The sequence below is a fragment of the Cervus canadensis genome, chromosome 1, assembly GCF_019320065.1.
Source record: "Cervus canadensis isolate Bull #8, Minnesota chromosome 1, ASM1932006v1, whole genome shotgun sequence".
Lineage (NCBI taxonomy): Eukaryota > Metazoa > Chordata > Mammalia > Artiodactyla > Cervidae > Cervus > Cervus canadensis.
The window spans coordinates 19438410-19462246 of record NC_057386.1 but is presented as its reverse complement, the minus strand read 5'-3'; the positions used below and the strand labels follow the sequence as shown (position 1 = coordinate 19462246).

At 45.8% G+C, this 23837-nt stretch overlaps 3 protein-coding genes across 6 annotated transcripts; 2 read left to right on the top strand and 1 right to left on the bottom strand.

Annotated features, from left to right (window-relative positions):
* Positions 1 to 847: 847 nt before the first annotated feature.
* PTGES3L (prostaglandin E synthase 3 like) lies at positions 848 to 6558 on the bottom strand. 3 transcript variants are annotated; one of them, XM_043467718.1, is made up of 7 exons: positions 6314 to 6558; positions 5825 to 5985; positions 5660 to 5726; positions 5456 to 5554; positions 2818 to 2907; positions 1937 to 1990; positions 848 to 1433 (listed from the first exon to the last, which is right to left on the bottom strand). In XM_043467718.1, the coding sequence occupies exons 2-7, from the start codon at positions 5890 to 5892 to the stop codon at positions 1398 to 1400; spliced, it is 414 nt and encodes a 137-aa protein (XP_043323653.1). In that variant the 5' UTR covers positions 5893 to 5985; positions 6314 to 6558; the 3' UTR covers positions 848 to 1397. The 3 variants fall into 3 exon arrangements, with proteins under 3 accessions (XP_043323653.1, XP_043323636.1, XP_043323644.1); XM_043467701.1 differs by having other exon boundaries at positions 5825 to 5938; positions 6314 to 6520; XM_043467709.1 differs by lacking the exon at positions 2818 to 2907 and having other exon boundaries at positions 5825 to 5938; positions 6314 to 6520.
* Positions 6559 to 6718: 160 nt separating this feature from the next.
* Positions 6719 to 15528, top strand: RUNDC1 (RUN domain containing 1). Of its 2 annotated transcripts, XM_043467683.1 has the most exons (6): positions 6719 to 7351; positions 9338 to 9343; positions 10435 to 10593; positions 12060 to 12258; positions 12716 to 12835; positions 13234 to 15528. In XM_043467683.1, exons 1-6 carry the CDS (start codon positions 6854 to 6856, stop codon positions 14097 to 14099), a joined length of 1848 nt encoding a protein of 615 aa, XP_043323618.1. In that variant the 5' UTR covers positions 6719 to 6853; the 3' UTR covers positions 14100 to 15528. The 2 variants fall into 2 exon arrangements, with proteins under 2 accessions (XP_043323618.1, XP_043323623.1); XM_043467688.1 differs by lacking the exon at positions 9338 to 9343.
* A 4508-nt stretch (positions 15529 to 20036) lies between these two features.
* Positions 20037 to 22536, top strand: RPL27 (ribosomal protein L27). Its single transcript, XM_043467680.1, has 5 exons — positions 20037 to 20165; positions 20404 to 20486; positions 21422 to 21591; positions 22120 to 22230; positions 22345 to 22536. Exons 2-5 carry the CDS (start codon positions 20406 to 20408, stop codon positions 22391 to 22393), a joined length of 411 nt encoding a protein of 136 aa, XP_043323615.1. The 5' UTR covers positions 20037 to 20165; positions 20404 to 20405; the 3' UTR covers positions 22394 to 22536.
* The last annotated feature ends 1301 nt before the right edge of the window (positions 22537 to 23837 follow it).

Here is a 23837-nt window from a genome sequence, read left to right as displayed (position 1 = left end):
TATAAAGTGAAAAAAAGCAGGGTGCAAGGTGTATATAATAGTGTGATTCCCACTATACACACACACAGTGCATTTGCCCACACGTGTTAAATTTTAATATATATTGTACTGTATATACACAATACAGGATACTGTATATGTTTATGTTCCAGATATGTTGTATATTGTTTTATATATAATTATATAAATTATAGGTATTATATAGTTTATATCATATATAGATAGATATAAATATATCAGTTTGTTGAAGAAACTATTAACAGTGTTTACAGCTATTAAGAGAATACAAATCCTACTTTACATTGTACACCTTTCTATACTATTTAATTTTTAAAACTATGTCCATAAATTACTGATATAAATTTTAGAGTTTCTTTAAACAAATCTCAGTACTTTACCCTGAGTTCAAGGGCAAAGTCTGGGTATTGAATTTTGTTTAAGTCACAGTTTAAGTACACATTAGGCAATCAAAAAATGTTTGTGGATGAATGGGGTAGCTGATGAATGGAGAAGTAAAGAGACATAGGCATTAACTAATGTAACAATTAGCTTTAAAAGTGTAAAGATACTTCTGGAGTATGCAGGAAGCTGAAGTAGGTTTCTGGCTGATGCTAGAGGTGGCAGTGTTAGCCATACAATGAAAGGCTGGATCCTGCTCTGAAGATCAGAGCATAGGTGTGAGCGTGGAAAAGTTCCTCAGCTTGGTTACAAGTCTGCTTCCAACATCTTTCTTCTTCCAATCTCGACAGTAAGGGCCAGGATATCTGACACCCACCTCTCCACTGGAAAGGAGCTATAGAGGGGAAAGAGGCTTGCCTCCAGGAGGAAGAAGTACCAGAAGGAAAGAGACAGTTTCTAGAGATTTATTATAATCTATATGTTGCTTCTGTGGGTTTTGCTTTAAGACATACACACACACAGGCTCAAATACTCAAGAAAGCCCTGATGAGTACAAATACAAAGATTACGGCCAACCCGTAGGAAGTCAAAGGCCCCATCTGTCTGCTCCTCTCCTATCCTGCCATCTGATACAGCAGCCATATCAAGTGCCTAAGGAAAAAAAATAAAAGATAAAGGAGGGACATCCCTAGCAGTCCAGTGGTTAAGACTCTGCACTTCCAATGCAGGGGGTGTAGGTTCAATTTCTGGTCAGGGAACTAGGACCCTACATGCTGCATAGCACAGCAAATAATAATAATAAATAAAATGAAAGCAATGGAAGAAATTGAAACAAAAAAAATGAAGGAAGACCCTTAATAAAAAGCTTCTAGGAAAGTTCAGAGATCTCAGAGGACACCGGTGCACCATCAAGGAGCTGACAAAGATGCAAGTCTTGGCTTGTTAGAGTGACTAGAAGATAGTCACAGCTTCCTCTTCAGCTTTGCTGTCACAGAAAGTTAATTACTTGTTGCATCAGCACTGTCAGAATCATCCTAGAGAAAAAAGAAGACAGAAATACCTGTAGAGTCTGCAGTGGACATTTGTGTTCACAAAAGCTGCTCACTCCTTCTAACTTCCTCCAAAGCTTTCTTTGGTGATTTTCTAAATCACACAACTTCTAGGGAGCCTAACACAGAAGGATTTAAATTTTGGATGATAAAATAAGCCACTGGTACTCAATAAACAGCACTGTGCCATGAATCATTTAATGTGAGAATTGCAACAAATGCTATACTGGTCCTTACAGCTGTAAATATAATAAACAGGGCCAGGCCTGCTCTAAAATGAAGAAGCAGAAGGGAAGAGATAGAAAGGAGGAAGGGCTTACTGGGGTTTTCTAAAGCATTAAAGAAGGACATTTGACCTCTTGTGTTAAATTCAGATTTGGCTAACGTGCACTGAGAATCATGATATGCTAGAGACTGGGACCTTTCTAGAATTTTTATTTTTAAGGACAGAAAGGAAAGTGAAGGGTTAAGGGACAGGCTTTACTTACATCCAGATCATCCATTGCAGGGGGTGGTCCCTTGGTGCTGACCTTTTTCAAAAGCTGGCGGGAAGAGAAGAGGAGTCACAAAAGATAAAGAGGAGTGAGGGAAGAGCAACCTGCATATCGATGAACCACCAGAAAATGGTCCCAGGCAAACACTTGCCCCAGTTTTAAAGCCCCTAACATAACACTGGAATAACAGGAGAAAAGTATATTGATCCCCTTTTTAAAAGGAAATTTAAACATACACACACACGTCCTAACAAATCTGGGTTAGTGTCTATTAGTGTTTTTGCAACTTGAATAAATAGTAGCTGAAATTCTGAAACCAAATATCTTATGCAAGGTGCAATTTATTGGGAAACAGTGATTTATTTTATGATGTGAATTTTTAGACTGCATAGTTTGAGTTTCCCCTGAAGCTGTCTGGGTCATGAAAACACACACACATATACGTAAAGAAAACAGAAGAGAGAACAAGAATTGCAGAAAAGCAGAAAAAGTTTTTGCCAAACTTCATCAGCATACAGGCTCTACTCTAAACAGTGAATGAATCTGCTTATAGTTTCACAAACAGAATATTCACTTCTTGCATCCCTACTAAACAATGCACAAAACATATAAAGACGACCACACCAATGAGCAGCCTGCCGGGGAGCTCACATACTTCTGCCTAGCCTGATGACCCTGGAGGAGGGCATGGCAACCCACTCTGGTATTCTTGGAAAATCCCCATGGAGAGAAGAGCCTGGCGGGTTACAGTCTATGGGGTCGCAGAGTCAGACACAACTGAGTGACTAAGCAGAGCACAGCGCAGTTGATGACAATCTTTGAGTGTGTGCAGAGGGCCACCAAAAATGACTGAGATGGGCAGAAAATGGAATTACCTCTGCATAATGCTCCACCTGAGCCAGCTCCACTTCTTCATCCCCTTCCCAGTCTCTCCAGTTATCAAAGTCCACAGACAGCCACACTGGCTGTAGGAGAAAAGCACACAGAGTCCCAGGTCAGGAAGGCAGCAGCCGAGGTGCATAGATGAGTGTGGACATGTGTGTGGGAGCGTATTTGGGGGAAAGAGAGTCATTGCGGGTATCATCTTTCCCCTTTGACTAACCCCCCTCTGGGCTGCCATGTCAGCAGCAGCAGCAGCAAAGATTGACCAAGAACTTATTAAGTGCCAAGCACAATGCCAGGCATTGTAGGGAATGGAAAAGCATAAACTCTGCTCTCCAGGAGCAGACTGAGTAGACAAATAACACATCTAGGAAGATAACTGTATCATAAGGCATCCTAGGAGTCAACAAAGCTGCATTCCCTGGAATCAGAGACAACTCTTGGAGGCCGATATTCGAAGTTCCCATGCTTAGACAGGGAAAGAAGTTGGTCACTCATTCATTGAACAGGTGTTTATACATACTATGTGATTCCGAGGTTGGCACTAGGATTATTAAAACATTTAATACTGAGTCCCAGCCATCAAGAAGCAAGTAGGGGGACTTCTCTGGTGGTCCAGTGGTTAAGAATCCACCATGCAATGCAAGGGACGCAGATTTGACCTCTGAATGAGGAACTGAGATCCCACATGCCACGGAGCAACTGAGCCCACCAGCTGAACTACTGAAGCCTGCGTGCTCTGGAGCCCACGTGCCTCAACTAGAGTCCACACACCACAGTGAAAGATCCTGCATGATGCAACAATGAAGATCCCACATGCCACTAGATCCAACACAGCCAAATAAATAATAAAAATAAATTTAAAAAGAGAAGTAGGGAAGAGAAATGTAAATAAATTATAACACAGCGTGGAAAGTGTGACAGTGGCTTAGGTAGGGGGTAGTATGGGAAACCAGGCTTCTTGGGGTTTCAAGGCCTTGCCTTGAAGGATAAGCAGGGGTTAGGTGGGCAAAGGTAGTGATGATGGAGAGTTTCCAGGAAGAAGGCACAGTAAGAGCAAAGGTATGGAGGTAAACAATAGCCTGGTGCATGAAAAAGAGCTTCAAGCAGTTTGCTTTGGCTGAAATGTGAAGTCCAAGGCAGAGACTAAAGTGGTGTGAGGCTGCAAGAAGGCAGGAATAGCCAAATCACGAGCTTATATACCACACTGCACTGTGGTGCTGAGACTTCACCCCAAACAGCAGAAGCTACACATTCAAATGCCCAAGCGTGTCAGAGAGACAATGAAAAGGAGTGAAGTGAAGTGGAGCACATGCCCCATTTAAAGCTCCAACTCTAGGCATTTGAGAATTTAGATCAATGTGGTCAGAGTCTTTAGTTTTCAAGAGAAGTTGAGAATCTGGATTTTCAGGTGAAATCTCTTTTTTTTTTTAAATCTCTACTTAAAAAAAAAAAAAATCCAGGTCTTTTATTTTCTTTACACCTATCTTGCCATGATGTTTTGCAACAGTTCAGACTCGCTTCCATTGGTTCTCATGAAATGCCCTTCTCTAAGCAGGGCAGGTGGGTGCTTCAGCTGAACTCAAGGACATTTCTCTTTGGCTTCCTTTCTTTTTCTGACTTCCTTCCATATTTCTTCACACATTTCAGGAAGCTACCTCAGCTCTTAGAATGCTTAATATGCTTTTGGCAAGAATCCTGCCCTTAACTTGTTTGTTTACAAAGATGCCAACAGCATGCTGGGTAACACTGTACTCTTCCAGGGTTGCTATGTTCCAATTATAACATTTGTGGGGCATTCATTTTTGAGCAATGCCCCTTCCCTTGAGATCTACATCACCTTTCTTGTAGATTCACATGTATGTGGCCAAAGGAACAACTCCATGTTTTCTAAAAGGCCTAGAGAACATATAGTGGGTGCCCCTCCTCTTTCCCCATTGGTCTTTTAGGTGAATTACTGGAAGATGGTGGTTCTGGCCAAGAGGTGAAATCTCCACATTTTTAAATGTAAGTAACCCTTCAAAATAATTTTCAACACTGAGAAGACTGCTAAAACAAATCTGAGAGCCAGATCCAGCCAGCAGGGAGCCAATTTTCAACTTTTAGGGGAAAAGAAGCCACTGGAGGGTTTTAAGAGGAAGAGTGACAGGGTCAAATGTGTATTTTGGACAGACCATGTTGGGAGTAATGCAGAGGGGCTGAAAATATGCAACAAACCTCACCCAGTAATGGATAGGGCCTGAATTAGGAAGACGTGAAATCATGGATTCAAGACTATTTAGGAGAGGACTTCCCTGGGGATCTAGTGGTTAAGAATCTGATGTGCAATGCAGGGGACCTGGGTTCCATCCTTGGTTGTGGAACTAAGATTGCACATGCTGCAGAGCAACTAAGCCCTTGCACAACTCGAGTTCATGCACCCCAATGAAAGATCCTGCCTGCAGCAAGTAAGACCTGATGCAGACAAATAATTTTTTTAAATGTATTATTTAGGAGGTCAAATAGGCAGGACCTGGTGAGTAACAATGTTTGTGGGAAAGGAGCCAAGGCTGATTCCCAGACCTAACTTGGGTACCTGGGTACACAGACAGAGCACATAGGAGAAAAAGCAGCCACTTCCCACACACGCACCTTGATATCCTCCTTGGTGAGCCTGGGCCAGGCCACCTTCTCCTTCCATTTCCTCACAAAGCAAGTAATAGAGCGGCCAGAGCGCTTATCCTGGGAGTCCTGCCAGATAAAGAACCTCACTTTTAGGGTCTGAGGTTTAGAATGAATCTCCAATTTCCCAAACAGCTTTCCCATCCAGTCCTTACTGTTCCACCCCACCCTTACCTTGCAGTTCACCTTGGCATAGAACTCAATCTCATTGTAAAACTCCACTCCATCAGGATTCTTGCAGCTGAGGAGACAATACAGCTAAAGAGATGAGGAAGGCTGAGAGAAGGGGGCAGCAGAGAAAGCAAAGATTCCCAGGAAGTGGGAGGTGGGAGGGGTTACCTGAACACAATGCGGTGGTCTTCGATGAGCACGTGGACATCCGTGCTGTCCTCAACACAAAACTCCATGAACACATACTTGGGCCTGTCGTACCACAGGGTCCGGGCATGCTGCCTGAAGAGGAGTTGAGGTGGGGCTTCATAGCCGTGTGAGAGGGAAGACTGAGGGAATTTGGGAAAGGTGGAGGGAAAATACAGTGACGTTTTATGCTACAGCACGGCCAAAGCGGGGCCAAATAAGACTGAAGGGAGTGGAAGAGGGGCTGACAGGACTGGGGTATGCGGTGAGGGGGAACCTGAGAACAACCGGAAAAATGAGAGAGTAGAGAGGTAAGGGAGACATGGAGAATATTCAGGTCACATTTCTCTTCACCACCCCAAGGGTACAGACCCGGAGTCCAGGGTTCCCTTGGCACCTCACAGAACCTGGAGCGACCAGAAAACATAGAGAAGCGACTCTCTAGTGAAAGAGGCGGCCAGAAGCACTTACCGTGCCATGGCTGCTCCCGCTGCCCCGTGGCGTTTGGAGGCCGAGGCAGGGGCTGCTATCTTTAGATCCTGGGGACGCCCCCAGCAGCTGCCTCTCCTTATATGGTCGGGGAAAGGGTTTAGAGGAATGGGAAACGTGGCCTAAGCCAAGGGATTCGCATTCTAAAGGGTCTTCGGGAGAGCATAGTCCCTGCAGCCCTTCACATCTCGGGGTCTCCAGAAATATACACTTTAGGAACAGACGACCCGCCAGCCGGAACCAGAGGAAGGGCTAGAGGTCGATACACACGGAAGGACTTGTCCTGGCTTCATTCACCTGTTTCTCCAATGCTCAGTATACTCAGTGCCCGACACAAACCAGGCACTCAATTTAAAATAACCATTGACCAGAATTATACACCGAGGGAAGTCTGGCACCGAATGACGTCTCAGCTTGGTGACGTCTGAGCCCCGCCCACACGCTCCCCGGGTTTCCCAGCTGGCGCGCCGTTGCCATGGCAGCAGGGGGGCGCGGCTGACGTGCGGCGGCGTTTCCTGAAACATGGCGGCTGTCGAAGCGGCTGCGGAGCCGGTAACTGGGCTGGCGGGCGCTGGACCAAAGGCGAAGGACGAAGAGGAGGAGGAAGAGGAGTCGCTGCCGCCGTGCGAGGCAGTGCGGTGGGCGCCGGTGGGGGCGGTGGCGGAGGCCGGGCCCGGAGCGGCGGCGTTCTCCGAAGAGGCGGCAGCCGAGGAGCCCGGAGTGGTCCCCGGCTCCCCGCCGGACTCCCCCGGCCGGACGCTACGGCGGCTGCGGGCCGAGAGGCGGCGGCTGGACTCGGCGCTGCTCGCGCTGTCCTCGCATTTCGCGCAGGTGCAGTTCCGCTTGCGGCAGGTGGTACGCGGGGCGCCGGCGGAGCAGCAGCGCCTCCTGCGCGAGCTCGAGGACTTCGCCTTCCGTGGCTGCCCTCACGTCCTGGGTTACGGGGGCTCGGAGGACCCCGCCAGCGATGATGGCGACGGGCTGCCGGGGGACCGACCACGGTTACGGGGCGAGAACCAGGTGAACAGCTGGGGCCAGGCCCCGAGGGATATGGGAATAGAAGGCTGGGTGGGTGGCGATGTTAACTCGAACGCAGGTAGCTTTGGTGAGGAGCCGGCTCGTCTAGGTGGGTATGCGTGTCCCAGAAGAGACCCGACAGAGACCACACAGAGAGGCCTGGGAAGCTGGTGATGAGAGGTGTCCACCAAAGGTGTGGAAAGACATGCAGGTGTGATGACATAAAAGGCAAAAGAGAGATGAGCGAGGAGAGTATTCAGACAGTAGAGCAACCAGCTGAAACAATACTGCTCCCAATCACCTTGTTATCGCTTCCAGTACCTGTCTTGAGCATGTTTGCTGATAGAGTACCCCGACTCTGGGGATTGAGAATATTGTTTAGCGAAGAGCAAGCGAATTGAAATCCATGGAAATTTAGATATACTCCTTATCTGTGCTTTCCCAGAATCTAGAGAATGTCTTTTATCTTCAGATTCTCCTGTCTGTGTGAGAGCTTTGGTAAACAGTAAGGTCTCAGTAATTGAAAGAAACACAACTCCTGATTATATAAATTTACTGATGCTGGTATTTTAAAAACTTCTTCCCACCCTACTTAATAACTAGATATTCTAAAGGAAGCACCTTTGGCAGCTATGACAAGATTGATTCAGTTAGCCGACACTAAGTACTGAAAATTTGTATGACATCCACAGGCAACATTTCCCTTCCGTTTTTGAACCGCTGTAAGTGCAGAATTGTAGATAGCTTGTAGCTTGTTGGGCTCTCTTTTCCCCACCTTTTTATTGTTTAGGTTACAATCCACATGTGGCTTTCTTCCCACTAAAATTGGTTTTAGCCAAGACGACTTATCAGTAGCAGATATTGACTTGCTTATTTTAATCTAAATGTTTCCAGTACAATCCTGTGTTTACTGTACCACCGTTCTCTCCACATACCCACAGCTCTTTGCACAAGTCCCCAAATTGCTAGGCTTTTAAGGAACAAATAGGATAGAACTACTGTGGTTGGACTCTGTTCAGGAGTGAGGAGCACCTAAGGTTCAGTGTGGATGTTTGGCTGTTCACTTTTACTTTTGGACACACAGTACAACTGAAAAACACCTGAGAGATCAAAACACCTGATGTGCAGCTGCAGTCTTATGTGCGTATACTGACACGTGAACAAGTAGCACCAAAGTGAGGATGTGTTTGAACTAAATGATTTAGTATGTATCGGTTTCAGTTTTTCAGGTTTTTTAACCAGTATTTTATCTCACCTCATACTGGAAATTATTTGTTATTTCCTGTCTTGCACCAAAGCTCATTGTTCTCACCTAGTAAACTTGTTTGCCCACACTCCCGTAGATAGCGTACTCAGTAATTACCATCACAGGTGAAGCATTCAGCTGGTACACTCATGAAAATGGAATCACGATCTATGACTGGTTTCTTTCTTCCTGGATTTCATAGCTTGGGAAAGGATACAATGAAAACAAAATTTCACTACTTCTTTCCATTTGGGCCAGTCAAACAACTTTCACCATAAGAGTTCAGTATTTAGTTATGTGTCCTTCTGAACATGATTGAGTTCAGTAACATACAGCAAATGTATACTGAGAGCCTGCACTGAGCTTGACCCTGGGGGTACAATCAAGGCCTTTGCCCTTAAGGAGTTCATAGAACTGAGGAGACAGACTCATACATGGATCTTTATAATGTAACATGAGCTAGCGTAAAAGTGTATATAAAATACAGAGGATGTGGTTGGTTCTGCCTGGGGAAATCGAGGAAACCTCTTAAAGGATATCTAGGTCTTCATTCAGTGGGGGAGAACAGGATTCTAAGAAAAAAAACTACGACTTTGGGAAAGGATTGGAGAGCAATATCCCCCAAGAAAAGGCTTGCTTTTCTATTGGACAAAACTAAAGCAAGAGGCTTGCTTTTTTAAGTAGCTAAACAAAAGTTAATTTGTTATTTTTCATTTGTTCTCTCTCATACCTTACTTCTGGAGGCCTTGGTAAGTACCATTTTAAGATTAAATTTAATATCCTATAGATATCTAGTTTAAAATGCCGGGTTACACCTGCAAATAATTTGCTGCTTTTGCTTTTCATACTCAAGAAAGACAAGGGAGGGGCTTCCTGGGCAGTCCAGTGACTGGGACACTGCAATTCCATTGCAGGGGGTGTAGGTTCAATTCCTGGTCCAGGAACTAGGGATCCCTCACGCTGCACAGGGCAGCCAAAAAAAAAAAGTAAGGCAAGGAAGAACCCGTTTTTGAGAACATATTGGCAAGACTTTACCTCTCCAAAGAGTTTTTGTTTTGTTTTCTTGCCATACAGTACTGCATCTGGGATCATAGTTCCCCCACCAGAGATTGAACCCACACCCCCTGCAGTGGAAGCACAGATTCCTAACCACTGGACCACCAGGGAAGAACCTCTCTAAAGGATTTTTAAGCATTTAAATGCAGAAATGACCTGGTGACAGTGAGAAAAGGAGTCACTGTTTAGGGAACCTTACAGACTTTTTTTTTTCTTTTTAAGAAAACTTATTACCTTCCCATCCCTATTACTTGGCTTTAGATTTTTTTTTTTTTCACTGCCTCAGGCACTAGCATTTATTCATTCGATTTTGCAATATATTGGAGGAGCTTTGACCTTTAAAAACTAGTTACGAGTTACCAAGCCTTTCTCTACACCCTTACCTCTAGATTATCTTGCACAATTTGACTGCCGCAGCTGTTCAGGAGAATTGGCTATGGAGGATGGCATGTTTAATTCCTGGAAGGCTTCCTGGATGAAATAAATTGTGTCAATCTTAACTAGAACTTTGTGGGGTGGGAGGGGGAAGCAGTGTTAACAAAAGGCCCCATTGTATTCATATCCTATTTCCAGTGAAGGAGAAATCCTTAAAGAAAACACACATTTAATATATTCTCCCAGATGAAATAATTCTTTTTGAGTCTGTCTCATGAATTCCGTATTTCATTTGGGTTACTTGGGAGCATTTTACATTTTTCTAGTCATCTTTGGCTTAAGAGGATTCTTAATATGTCCTGACTTTTTCTTTTCCTGTGAAACCGACCTAAATCTTTTTCTTTCTTAGAGTGAGCAGGAGAAACGGGAACGTCTGGAAACCCAAAGGGAGAAGCAAAAGGAACTGATCCTGCAGCTCAAAACCCAGCTCGATGACCTGGAAACATTTGCCTATCAAGAGGGCAGTTATGACTCCCTTCCACAGTCTGTGGTCTTGGAAAGACAGCGGGTGAGCAGACCCTGAGGCTCCTCCTTTACTGCCTCGGGTTCCTTTGTCCCTTCCCAGCTTGCTCACCCTCCGCCTCACCACTGACCCAAATCAAAGGGAAATGTTGCTACTACCTGGGACCAGTCTTTATTCACACGTGGAAACACAAGTGCCAAAGCTTTCTAATATGTTGATGGAGCCTTTTTTTTTTTTAAGAGGTGGTGGTTATTATTAATAGTCATATAATAATGTTAGGTAGTTAGAATAGGGAAAAAGAGTTCAAAATGGCGGTGGCTAAAAGACCTGGAAGGGAAAGCCTGCAAAAATAGAACAAAGGAAGGTACGAGGACTGGAGTGAGAACCTCAGGTAAAACAAACAACGCTCCTGCCTAAGCCCAATTTACATAAGACAGGCCCAGGGACAGAGAAATATATAAAAAGAGGAGCCAAAGCCCTCTTCTCCCCTTTTGCTCCCTCTCTCTACCACGCAATGGGGCGATCTTCTCTTCGCGTCTTTGGATCGACGTGCCCTCACACTTCGAAGATGGATTTTCCTGCTATTATCTAAATAAATAGAGCTGTAACACTGATTTATTTAAGAGCTATAACATGGTCCGTTGGAGACCTGAGAGCTATAACACGGTCTGTCCTCCAAGAGCTGTGACCCGCCAAGGGGCTTTAATGTCCGTCACTCCAAATTTTTGTTGTGATGAGACAAAGAACCGAGGAACATACACTCGCGTGACAATAATAAAAACAATAATTTCTTTCATTTGATCCTTAAAACCATTCTACTTGGGCACTTCATAGTAGTTTTATAAACTAGTTTTTTCCCTCAGCACCCGTTGAGAAATATTCCAGGACTCCTGACTTTAATGCTGTATATATTAAAGCAACACCTGGGCAGACAGGTAAATCTGCTGGTCAGAATACAGCCTCCCCTATGTGTTTGTCTTCCTGGAGCTGTGATGTGGCTTTTTTAATGGCAGAGCTGGAGTTACACATTATATGGTTTTCACGTTGTTCCTCATATTGTCACTGGGGTATTTTGGCTGTAACGTGCCTGGGTGTTTTGCAGAGCTTTTCCTTTAGTTGCCTAGAATAGGGCGAAGGGGGATGAGAAGGACTAGAGACTAAGATAAATCAGTATTTATTCTCTTGGAGGCCACGAGGGAATCTACTTATGGGGCTTTTGGGATCATCAGCCACTTTGGATCATTCACACTGTTGTTCTCCTGAGCTAAAGTTACCTGGCCAGGTAGAAAATTTGCAGCGAGAAGAGCCATTCTGTTGGAACCAAGTGTCCTTATCTCTATAAGAAAAATAAAGGGCCTGTGCCCTCACCTTGATCAGCAGTTGCACCATTTTTTTCACAAATTTGATTTCCATTTAAGGGTAGGAGGGAGGCAACTAGTCAAGATTCTCCTTCTCCCTAACCCTCTCCCTAAAAATTCCAAAGGGTGTGCTCATGGCTTTGGTCTTGGCAGGTGATCATTGATGAGTTAATAAAGAAACTGGACATGAATCTGAATGAGGACCTCAGCTCACTGTCCACTGAGGAGCTTCGGCAGCGTGTGGATGCTGCTGTGGCTCAAATTGTCAACCCAGCCCGAGTGAAAGAACAGCTGGTTGAGCAGCTGAAAACTCAGATCCGAGACCTCGAGATGTTCATCAACTTCATCCAAGGTCAGAGCAGACAGCTGGACGTCATCATAATTATATGTATTTTTGAGTACTAACAGCTAATAGTGTTGGTCCTTGATGAACTGTTAAAGAGATTTGATCACTTGGTAAGGGAGCCAACACAATGGTGTGGAAAGGACATGGATTTTAGAACCATAGAGTTAAAATCTGAGCCCTGTTGTTCACCAACTTTGTGTCCTGCATGGACTAAAGAGGGTAGGCAGTTTTCTAACCTCTTTAGTCTGGCTCTCCTCCTCCATCAAATGATGATTCATGCTTCCTGCACTCAGCAAATAGTTATTGAGCCAGCTAGTATATTGCTAGTCACTGTTCCACACAATGAAATACTATTTGTAAAAGTCTTGTCACATGGTAGGCACTAGTAAATAGTATTTCTCCTTTAAAAACCTGCCAAAATGAGGCTAAACAAGGGTCTTCTCTTCATAACCTCTGATTGCAGATGAAGTAGGAAGCCCATTACAGACAGGGAGTGGACACTGTGAGTGCAAGGCCAGCGGGAAGACAGGAAGTGACTCCAGCAGAGCTGGCAGCAGCAGACTGCCTCCAGGAAACAGCAAAAGTAAGTACAGCTTCCAGAATGCACAAATCTAGAGAGATAGAAAGTGGACTAGCAGTTGCCTAGGCCTGCAGATTAGGGAGAAATGGGGAATGGAAAATGCCAATGCTACATGGTTTCTTTGGGAGAGGATGGTTGCACAACTCTGAATATTAAAAAAAAAAAAAAAACTGAATCATACACTTTTAATGGGTCAGTTGAATGTTATGTGAGTTATATCTCTCAAAATAGTTGTTATTAACCAAAATAGGTAAGTCCGGTATCATCCTGAGTGGCTCTTGGCTTCATGCAGGACCCGTACTGTAGGTCAGAAGCCAGCCTGAATCTCGGCTTCTAAGCTGTAGGCGGCACCTCTGACCACTACAGCCTCTCACTGATGAGTTACTGTGTTTCCTACACAGCGAAGGCAGAAGATGTGAAGAGAGTTCGAGAGACAGGGCTGCACCTGATGCGCCGAGCACTGGCAGTGCTGCAGATCTTTGCCGTCAGCCAGTTCGGGTGTGCCACGGGCCAGATCCCGCAGCCCCTGTGGCCGAGGGGCCAGGCCGACAGGGACTACTCTCCCTTGCTGAAGAGGCTGGAGGCCTCAGTAGACCGGGTGAAGCTGCTCGCCCTGAGACACCAGGCGCACGGGCACGTCACCGGCTCCGCCAGCCTCCAGGACCTCTCCCTGGGAGGCAAGGATGAGCTGACGGTGGCTGTGCGGAAGGAGCTGACAGCGGCTGTGAGGGACCTGCTGGCCCACGGCCTGTACGCCCCCTCGCCAGGGATGAGCCTCGTCATGGCCCCCATCGCCTGTCTTCTGCCCGCCTTCTCCTCGGCCCCCGAGGCCATGCACCCCTGGGAGCTGTTTGTAAAGTACTACCACGCCAAGAACGGCCGCGCATACGTGGAATCCCCGGCCCGAAAGCTCTCGCAGTCTTTCGCCTTGCCCGTCACAGGAGGCACTGTGGTGACGCCCAAGCAGAGCCTGCTGACAGCCATCCACATGGTGCTGACGGAGCACGACCCTTTCAAGCGCAGCGCAGACTCGGAGCTGAAGGCCTTGGTGTGCATGGCGCTGAATGAGCAGCGTCTCGTGTCCTGGATGAACCTCATCTGCAAGTCGGGGTCGCTCATCGAGCCCCACTACCAGCCCTGGAGCTACATGGCGCACACGGGCTTCGAGAGCGCCCTCAACCTGCTCAGCCGCCTCAGCAGCCTCAAGTTCAGCCTCCCTGTAGACCTAGCTGTGCGCCAGCTCAAGAACATCAAAGATGCCTTTTGAGAGAGTGCCCTGGCCCCAGACTAGCACCTTGCTCAGTGGGGATGGATGGATAGTCTTCTGGAGTAAAAGCAGGAATTAGGAGAGGCTAAAGACATTTTCACCAGCCAGATAATACAAAGTCTGTTTTCCCCATCAAATTAGCATCTCAGAAAGATATGCTGGAGACCCTCTTGTTAAAAGGTTCAGCCCTGATGTATGTGTACACATGAGCACATATACTTGAGCCCGTGGAAAAGAAGTCAGTCATGGGTACACCTTCATCATGCCACACCTGATTTTTAGAAAATCCAGGTTGCTGTAAGCATTCTCTTCACGGTAGTGAGTGAGTTGTTGGTCTTGGAAGAGATTTAACTTGAGGCTCCTGTCAGTCAAGTTGGGAGTCATCTTCTTTCACTTGAAGCAGGTTTGTGAGAGTCCTGGGTCAGAATTTAAATTCTTTTTGTGAATACCAATGCCTCTGTCTTCCTGAGCCCCGGGTCAGGGGAAGCCATTTCTTTTCCATAGCTTCCTCTAAAACGGGAGTAGAAGTATTTGAGAACAGTATTTCTAAGGGCATTAACCACAATTGTTTTTTGTTGTTGTTGTTTTTTGGGGTTTTTTTTTTTTTTTGGTGGTGCCACAAAGCTTGTGAGATATTAGTTCCCTGACCAGGGATTGAATCCAGGCCTATAGTGGTGAAAGGGCCACATCTTAACCACTGGACTGCGAGGCAATTCCCCACAGTTGATTGTAATATGAGCCCTTTTTCACATAGAGGTGAGAACTAAATTCTTTCCCTGACGAGGTAGTCACGGCCCAGGCAATGGTCTTTTAGTTTCGGAACTGGTTTCCAAGGACAGCAACCATCTGGTACCATATCCCCTGGCAAGTAACCTTTTCTCTGTGCACCTGCCGGCTCCCACGAAGGAAATGTGCTCAAGGTGGTTGTGCTCCATGAGTCCTGGAGGCTGCTTGGTGGAGGAGGTCTGACCTCATGAGCAGTACTACAGCAGGGATAGGAACTGTGGCTGATCATTGGTGATAGAGAAGGGGCTGAACATTTCCTTGTAAAACTGACTCTAGATTGGTCATATTTGGTCTGTTTTAGCCTTTTTAGTTCACATCTGCTATTCAGCTTGCATACTGCTCTGGGACTGACCAAAGATAAGCAAAGTGTATCACCTTCTGGAAAGCCAAATGGGTTCCCCAACACTACTGGTTCAGCATCATTTCATGTATTAAATTGCCAGCTGCACTTTGTGTCTGCACTGTTATGTAGTGCATTTTAACTTAATTTGGGGGGATAAAATATTATTTAAGGTATATTCTTGGCAATTCATTAGAATGAGTCTTCCTTCTTGTGAGACAGGATAAGTGTAAAATATTGTGGAAAATGATACCTGTGATTGCTAATAAAATCATAGTATTTTGTGTAGCTTCTCTGCAAAGACCTTCAAGACCATTGGCTTTGGTTTATAAGTCTGTCTGAGCGCTGTCAGCCCATCTGATCCAGATCAGTATTTCCTTGAGTAATGCCTGGCTCCTGGCTTTTCCGCCTCTTCTCTGCCCTCCGCCCCTTGAAAAGTTCACGAAAAAGTGCCCTTGGCATTTTCATCTCATTCTGTCCAGGCCTGCAGTCCTGTCCCCACAGCAAATCTCACAACACATACCACTTTTGGACTTGGCACTTTTTCTTTTTTTTTTGGCTTTGCCGGGTCTTAGAGCATGTGGGATCTAGTTCCTGGGATTTAACCCAGGTCCCCTGCATTGGGAGCTCAGAGTCCTCACTGGACCACCAGGAAGTCCCAGATTTGGCACTTCTAAATTCGTTTGTCTGGGGCTTCTCTGGTGGCTCAGTGGTAAACAATCCACCTGCCAACGCAGGAGACACGGGTTCGGTCCCTATCTGGGAAGACATCACATACTCAGAGTAGCTAGGCCTGTGCATACAACTATGAGGCTGTGCTCTGAAGCACAGAAGCTGCAACTACTCAGCCTACATACTGCAGCTGTTGAAGCCTGTGTGCTCTAGAGCCCATGTTGTGCAATAACAGAAACCACCGCACTGAGAAATGCGCTCCACAACCAGAGAAAACACCCATGCAACAAGGAAGATGAAACACAACCAGAACTAAAAATAAACAAAATCATATTTTAAAAATCACTCAGCTGGATACCATTTCAGTCAGTGAGTCAGTTCAGTCGCTCAGTTGTGTCTGACTCTTTGTAACCCCATGGACTGCAGCACGCCAGGCCTCCCTGTCCATCACCAACTCCCAGAGCTTGCTCAGACTTATGTCCATTGAGTCAGTGATGCCACCCAGTCATCTCATCCTCTGTCGTCCCCTTCTCCTCCAGCCTTCAATCTTTCCCAGCATCAAGGTCTTTTCCAAGGAGTCAGTTGTTTGCATCAGGTGGCCAAAGTATTGGAGCTTCAGCATCAATCCTTCCAATGAATATTCAGGACTGATTTTCTTTAGGATTGACTGGCTTGATCTCCTTGCAGTCCAAGGGACTCTTCAAGAGTCTTCTCCAGCGCTACGGTTCAAAAGCATCAATTCTTCGGTGCTTAGTTTTCTTTATGGTCCACTCACATCCATACGTGACTACTGGAAAAACCATAGCTTCGTTTAGGGTGGGTGATAAGTGCTATAGCCATGTGGCATAGCTCTGGATCACCCACCCCAGTATAATCCTCACAAAAACTTAACTGGCATGAAGGCTTTTATGCTAGCATCATGAGAAGCATTTTGTGTGTGTGTCTTCCTAATTTAATTCTTACTACTTGTAAGACAGGACAATATTATCCCCATTTTGTAGTTGAGGAAAACTTACTGCAGATAGGGTTAAATATTTTGTTCCCATTTACATGTTGGAAGAGCTGGGATTTGAACTCAAGTTGCCCAAATCCAAATCCTATAGTCTATACTGTTATGTTACCTCATTGCATCATGCTTCAAAATCTTTTGTTCCTCTCTCTCCTTTAACCACCCCATCATTTCATAAACACTTTGGGAATGACAAGGTATTTTCCACATACCTGCCAGAAATTTCGGCTGCCAAATGACTGGACTGTAGGGAGATGGACAGACAGCCATTGTTGTGCCAAGTGCTTCATGAAACTTAAAGACATGTAGAGACAGGCATGCCAGCCATCACACATCTACTAGTCACTGGTAACGTCTGCAATATAACTGAGGACAGAGGTCTCTGCTTGGCTTGGAGTGAGGCAGACAGGATGAAGGAGGAGAGGAACAACTGTCAGCCCAGGTCTTAGGCTATGCAAGATCAAAATGAAAGAGAACCATGGATATGTATCCAGTGAAAGTTCAGGGTCCATGGTATGATCTTCAAGGTGTTAAAGATTCCCAAGGTGCTCTGCCTTCATTCATTCACTACCAACCACACACCAACTGCTTGGGCCAGGCTAGGCGCTCAGGACTTACCGCTCTCTGCCTTCAAGGAACAAGATTTAGGAAAGGAGATACCAAATCGATTCGAGATTTTAGTACCTTGTTAAATTGCTGGGATCTATCCCGTTTTTTATTTAGTAGCTCTGGGATGGGGCCTCAGAAGTTGCATTTCTAACAAGTTCCCACACTTGTTACACTGATCCTGCTGGTCTAGGGACCATACTCTGACAACCACTTTCCCAAACCAACTAAAATATGTTCTACAATAAATTAAATGTGGACTGGATTGCTGAGAGAGCATAGAGAAGGAAGAGATGAATTCTGCCTGGGAGAATTCTATACAGTGGCCTTGAAGGATGGATTGGATAGGATTTTGCCTGGCTACAGTGGAGGAGAAGAATAAAGAAACATGGAACAGCCTGAGTGAAGACCCTGGGCTCAGAAGAGGTTGGATCTTTGAGTAGTTGAGCTGGCTGGAACCTGGGGGGATGTGAAGGGTGGTGAGGAGGGAGTGTGTGAAGAAGGGAGAAGACAGGAAGGGAGAGTTCAAACTTTGGTTTGAGCCACCAAAGGATTTCAGGCAGATTAAGAGAGAGTACTTAAGTATTGTGTTTAGGACTTCCCTGGTGGTACGGTGAATAACAAACTGCCTGCCAATTCAGGGGACACAGATTCAATCCCTGGTCCAGGAAGATTCCACATGCCACGGAGCAGCTAACTAAGCCTGTGTGCCACAACTACTGAGCCTGAGCTCTAGGGCCCACAAGCCACAACTACTGAAGCCCACACACCCAGAACCTGTGCTCCACAAGAGAAGCCACCATCATGTGAAGCCCATGCACCGCAACTAAAGAGTAGCCCCCACTTTTCACAACTAGAGAAAGCCCACACAGCAATGAAGACCCAGTGCAGCCAAAAATAAACAATTATTTTTAAAAAGAGTTGTGTTTAGAGAAGTTTCTCAAAATAAGACCTGTAGCTCATGACTCCACTCCAGACCCAAATTGGAGTCTCTTCAGTTGGTGATGCATATTTAATAAATATCCCAAGCAATTTTGATCCACCCAAAGTTTTGAGGAAGGAATGGAGAAGACAACTGAAGACAACTGAAGCTGGATCAGTTAGGGGGGTGGTGGAAAAAAAATTGACTTAAAAGGTGAAATTCACAGGATTTAGTTACTAATTTGATTTGGAGAGTTTAGCATGTGAGAAAATTTCAGGGTTTGGTTTCTATTTTCCAAGAAAGAAACAGCAAAAGAGACAGAAGCAAATAAGGGGGCTGAAAGAAGACCATGGAGGTGGAAATGGACAGGTTGTGTGGTGCAGCGGCAAAAGCACAGGCTTGGGAATGGGGGTGCCTTCCTCTGTGCTACCAATTCTGTGACTTTTCTGCTCTAGAACTGTCCTCTAATCTTTGAGAGGCCCAACTAGATAACCCCTGAGGTCTTTTCCAACTCTAAAACATCATATTCTGAGTTAAAACATTTTAATTTAATATTAAAATGTAAGTATTGACACATAATTAGGGTGATAAACCACTGAAATGAAGTCCTGAGGGCTGCAGGGGAAATTGGTCCCCAACGAGTCTCTAGAGGAGAAATGATGAAACCCTGATTGTTCCCATGGCTTGCCCAAGACCTACAGATTTGTCAGTGTTCAGATGAGCAAAAACTGTAAGATGGTTTCTCTTGAACTTGAAAGACAACTGCATTGGGAATGTGGAGTCTTAGCCACTGGACCACCAGGGAGTCCCTGAAGAGTTCTCTTTGGCAAACAGTCTCATGGTCTAAGAGCTTCCCTCGTGGCTTAGAGGGTAAAGAATCCATCTGCGATGAATGCGGGAAACCTGGGTCCGATCCCTGGAAGATCAAACTGGAGGAAGGGATCCCCTGGAGGAGGCAATGACAACCCACTCTAGTATTCTTGTCTGGAAAATCCCATGGACAGAGGAGCCTGGCGGGCTACAGTCCAGGGGTCGCAGCGTCAGACCTGACTGAGCAACTAACACTTTGCTTTTGCTTTTTGCTCAAATACTTACTAGTTGTGGAGTTGGGGCAAATTACTCAACCTCTCCAAACCACAGTATCTTCAACTGTAGAATAGAGAGAACAGTACTTATCTCCTAGTGTTGTTATGAGGATCAAAAGATAATGTACGTAAACATTAACACAAGGCATGCAGCTGCTAACATCACCATAATCATCTTCCACTTCTCTCACGCACCCTCGTTTGATTGATCTTCGTCTCGTCCTTATGCCTAAGAGTGAACACAGTTGGCACTAATAAATGTCCTATTTTGTTTCTGATTCTTCCAAGGCAAAAAAAGGAAATTTCAAAGTGTGTCTCCCCACCCTCTAGCGCCAGAGAAAGGACCTACAACAAGTGGAGCAGCGGAGCCGCTGTGTCCACCTTAAAAGTCTTCCGCGGGAGACAAAATTCCTTTGCCCCGTCTACTGCTGGAGCTGCTAATAAAGTTTGATTTGAATAAACGAGCCGCGAGACCTTACTTGCCCCGCAAGAGCTTCCTCCTTCAACACAGATTCTAAGCGCCACGGAAGAGGCGGGGAGAAGCCCAAGGGGGCGGGACAGGAAGTGAGGTCACGTTCCCGGGCGTGAAAGGTTAGCGGAAGTGCCCTTTCTTCCTTTTTGCTGTAGTCCCGAGTGGTAGCTGCCGGTGAGTAGTGGCTGTGGTTGGGGTTTCCAATCCGCCGCCATCCGCGGCATTGGGGTCGAGTTGCGGGGTGGTGCGTGGTGCTTTCCCTTCTTCGGTCTCTGGCGGCTTCGTACCAGGTCCTGTTCTGCGAGCAGGGCCCGCAGGCGACCTGAACCGAGACGTCAGTGAGCACAGCTGAAGTTCCGGGGCCCACAGCCTGAACTGGCGGATTTCTGAGCGACCCCTTCTTCCTCTGCAGAAATGGGCAAGTTCATGAAACCCGGGAAGGTGGTGCTGGTCCTGGCCGGTCGCTACTCCGGACGCAAAGCGGTCATCGTGAAGGTACCAGTCCTCTGGGCCTGTGCGCCTTTGTATCCCGTGAATGGGCTGGGCTGGCGGGCAGCTTGAAATTCAAGATCTAGTTTGGGGGCATTACTCCCTGAGCATTGCGGGGCGAGGGGGTTGTGAATGCATAAGACCGTTTGAGAAAGACGCAAAATAAACAAACGGGAGTTGAATTGGATGGTTAACACCTGACCCGTCCTCTGTCAAAGAGGCTTTTTAATAATAGTAATGGCCAACGTTTGTGAACTCTTGATTGGTCCGTGGCACTGCCTTATAGGTGTCGTCATGTCCAATTCTTACAGTTACTGTAGAGTTGCTTTCTACTGCAGAGGTTTAGAGATGTAGAGTTTCACCTGAGGTCAAGCAGGTAGTAACGACAGGAGTCCCTGTCGTTGCAGGGACTCCGTGAAAGAGAAGAAAATGTTTCTAGTCCAAATGGTCACTTAGCATGACCTAGCCCTTCAGTGTTTGCTTTCTGCCTACCTCTCCAGCCTTTTATGACATTTCCCTAAGCTCTGGTCACATACACCACTGTTTTTGACTGGGGCGCCCTTGGTCCCCCTTCCTCCATCTCCCTGAGGCTGGTTTTGGAGTTAGACGCCCAGGTTTGGCACCCTGCCTCTACCCCTTCCAGTTCTGGAGGAGATTAAGAGACGTCAAGTCCTGAGAACCAGTGCTTGACGTATAGCAATCATTAATTATAATCATTCACTCTTGTTACAATTTAAATCTCTTATTTCCCAGGCACCCTTCCAGATTTTTCCTGGTGGGAAAGATACCTCCCTTTTCACTGTTATTCTTTGGGCATCTAGCATAGCACTCAGAATGTTTGCTGTGTGGTTTTTACAGTCATGGGTGTGAGAGACCTAGGGGCAGGGTTATTCTAGCACAGGGCCTAAATGGCTGGTAACATGTAATTCTTGCTCCTTCAGAACATTGATGACGGCACCTCAGACCGACCCTACAGCCACGCTCTGGTGGCTGGAATTGATCGCTATCCCCGCAAAGTGACAGCTGCCATGGGCAAGAAGAAAATCGCCAAGAGGTCAAAGATCAAGTCTTTTGTGAAAGTTTATAATTATAATCACCTCATGCCCACAAGGTGAGCATTTCGAGAATGGAAATGAAAGTGACTTCTCTTTTCCCCTTCTCTGCCTGACTGAATAAGAGGACAACCTGGTAGCCGCTGTAGTGTGGGGAGAGGCGTCGTTTTGAATTTATCATTGGCAGTGGTTTCTAGTATTGTCTCTCTTCCTGTTCACTTTCCTGTCACTTCTGAAGTGTCTTCCCTGCCTTGGCCAAGTTTAGGTGTTAAGTAGAGATTGTTCCATTTGTTTCCAGCCACAGTAAAACAGGATCTGGCCTGCGTCTTCCTCTCTCAAGGATAATAGTAGTATAGGATAGGGAAGTTGTGGGAAATTGAGAGAATGAAGCATGAAGTTTTTCAGTGGCTTGAATCTGTGTAGATGATTTTGTTAAAATTGGGTGTTTTCCAGAAAATATCATTGGGACTTTAGCCTGTGTTGATAACTCCTATAGACCATGACATGCCAATGTCCCAGGAGTGGGATGGAGGGGAGAGGGCCCTGGCGGCCTGTGGGCTGCTCCTACCTTCTGCCATTGTCCCCAGGTACTCCGTGGATATCCCCTTGGACAAAACTGTTGTCAACAAGGATGTCTTCAGAGACCCTGCTCTCAAACGCAAGGCCCGGCGAGAGGCAAAGGTCAAGTTTGAGGAGCGGTAAGAAGGCTTTGGTAGTGAATGTTGGAGTGTGGTTTCACTGTCCTCTATGAAGACAGTTTTGTCTTCTGTGATTCCTTCTCTCATTTGTGTCTTTTTTCTTCCCCCCTCCAGATACAAGACGGGCAAGAACAAATGGTTCTTCCAGAAGCTGCGGTTTTAGGTCTGTCTCAGTTAATAAAAATATTGAAAAAAAAAAAGTCCATGTGTCTGCCTATTTCCTGTGTTATCAGACTGGGAAATGACATTGGTGGATGAGGGACTGTGGGAAAATGTAAAATAAAAGCTATGTCAGCTTTTATGAGACATAGGCTACTTCTGTCCTCAGCCTCATGATCCTTTAATGGTCTGACTGAATGGGTAAAATGTGATAACTGAATTGTTTCCCCAGAAGAGCTACTGTGAACAATTTTAGGTGTGGACTTATGTTTTAAGTTTCCCTGGCTTCCACCCATTACATGTTTAGAGAACCCTCCCCCCCCCCCCCCACACACACACACATTGTAACATCAGAAGACCCCTCTAAGAGCATACCATCTCCTTTGGATTGAGAATTGCTAAATTGTGGTTTGTTGAACCCATGTGCCAGATTTTTTCAAGTGCTACTTGGAAGAGGACCACACTGGAGAACTGCTGTAGATGGGGACGGACACCAACAATGAAGGCTTGAGCCACGGTGCCGCCATTCCTAGTTGTACCAGGGAGAGATCCCAAATGGTCTGGCGAGAAAGGGGTTTAGGCTCTGACTTGGCACCACTGTACTGCAGAAAAGGCATTTGGCCCTTTTACCTGACATTTTACCTCTCATTGGGTACTTAACTGTGACCAGGTTTTACTGTTGAAATAGGCTCTCTAGCCAAGCTGGTTCTAAGCTACTAAATGGACTAGGATTCAAATAGGCCTACTTGCCAAGCCTCACACTTGGCATACTTACATGAGGGGGAGAGGGGTTGAGAAAGGGGCCCAGAATAGAAATCCTGGATTGGGTGAAAATAGAAGGCATCCTGCAGGATTTAATTATACTTGCATTTGACTCACCCTTAAGTGCTGGATGGCTCTATGAAGTTCAGGCAAGAATACAGGCGGGGACCCATTCCCTTCAAGGGATCATCCCAACCCAAGGATCAAACCCAGGTCTCCTGCATTGCAGGCAGGTTCTTTACCATCTGAGCCACCAGGGTAGCCCTGGATGTCTCCAATAAGTGTTAACAGCTTGCCTACTCGAGAATCACAAATAGAACTAAAATATAAACCCTCCTTTGGCGGCAAAAATTCAACTACTTGGATATTTGTATCACTTCTAGCAGTGGGACTTTGGGCAAGTTTCTATACTGTGTTCACAAGTTTAGCATCTCTTCTGTAAAATGGAAAAAATAAAACCAACTTTGAGGGGTTGTTTTGAAGGTTAAATCATGAAAAGCAGAATAGGGCATGTAACAGCTCTCAAATGCTGGCTATTACCACAGTTTGGCGAACTTGGGGCTTTTATCTATCGGTTACAATTATCAACATCTGCATGTTCTGGGTAACATTCTAAGCCATTAACAAAGCAGACCAAATTCTACAAATAGGCCTGTACTGGGATTGCTAGGCTGGAAGGAATGGCT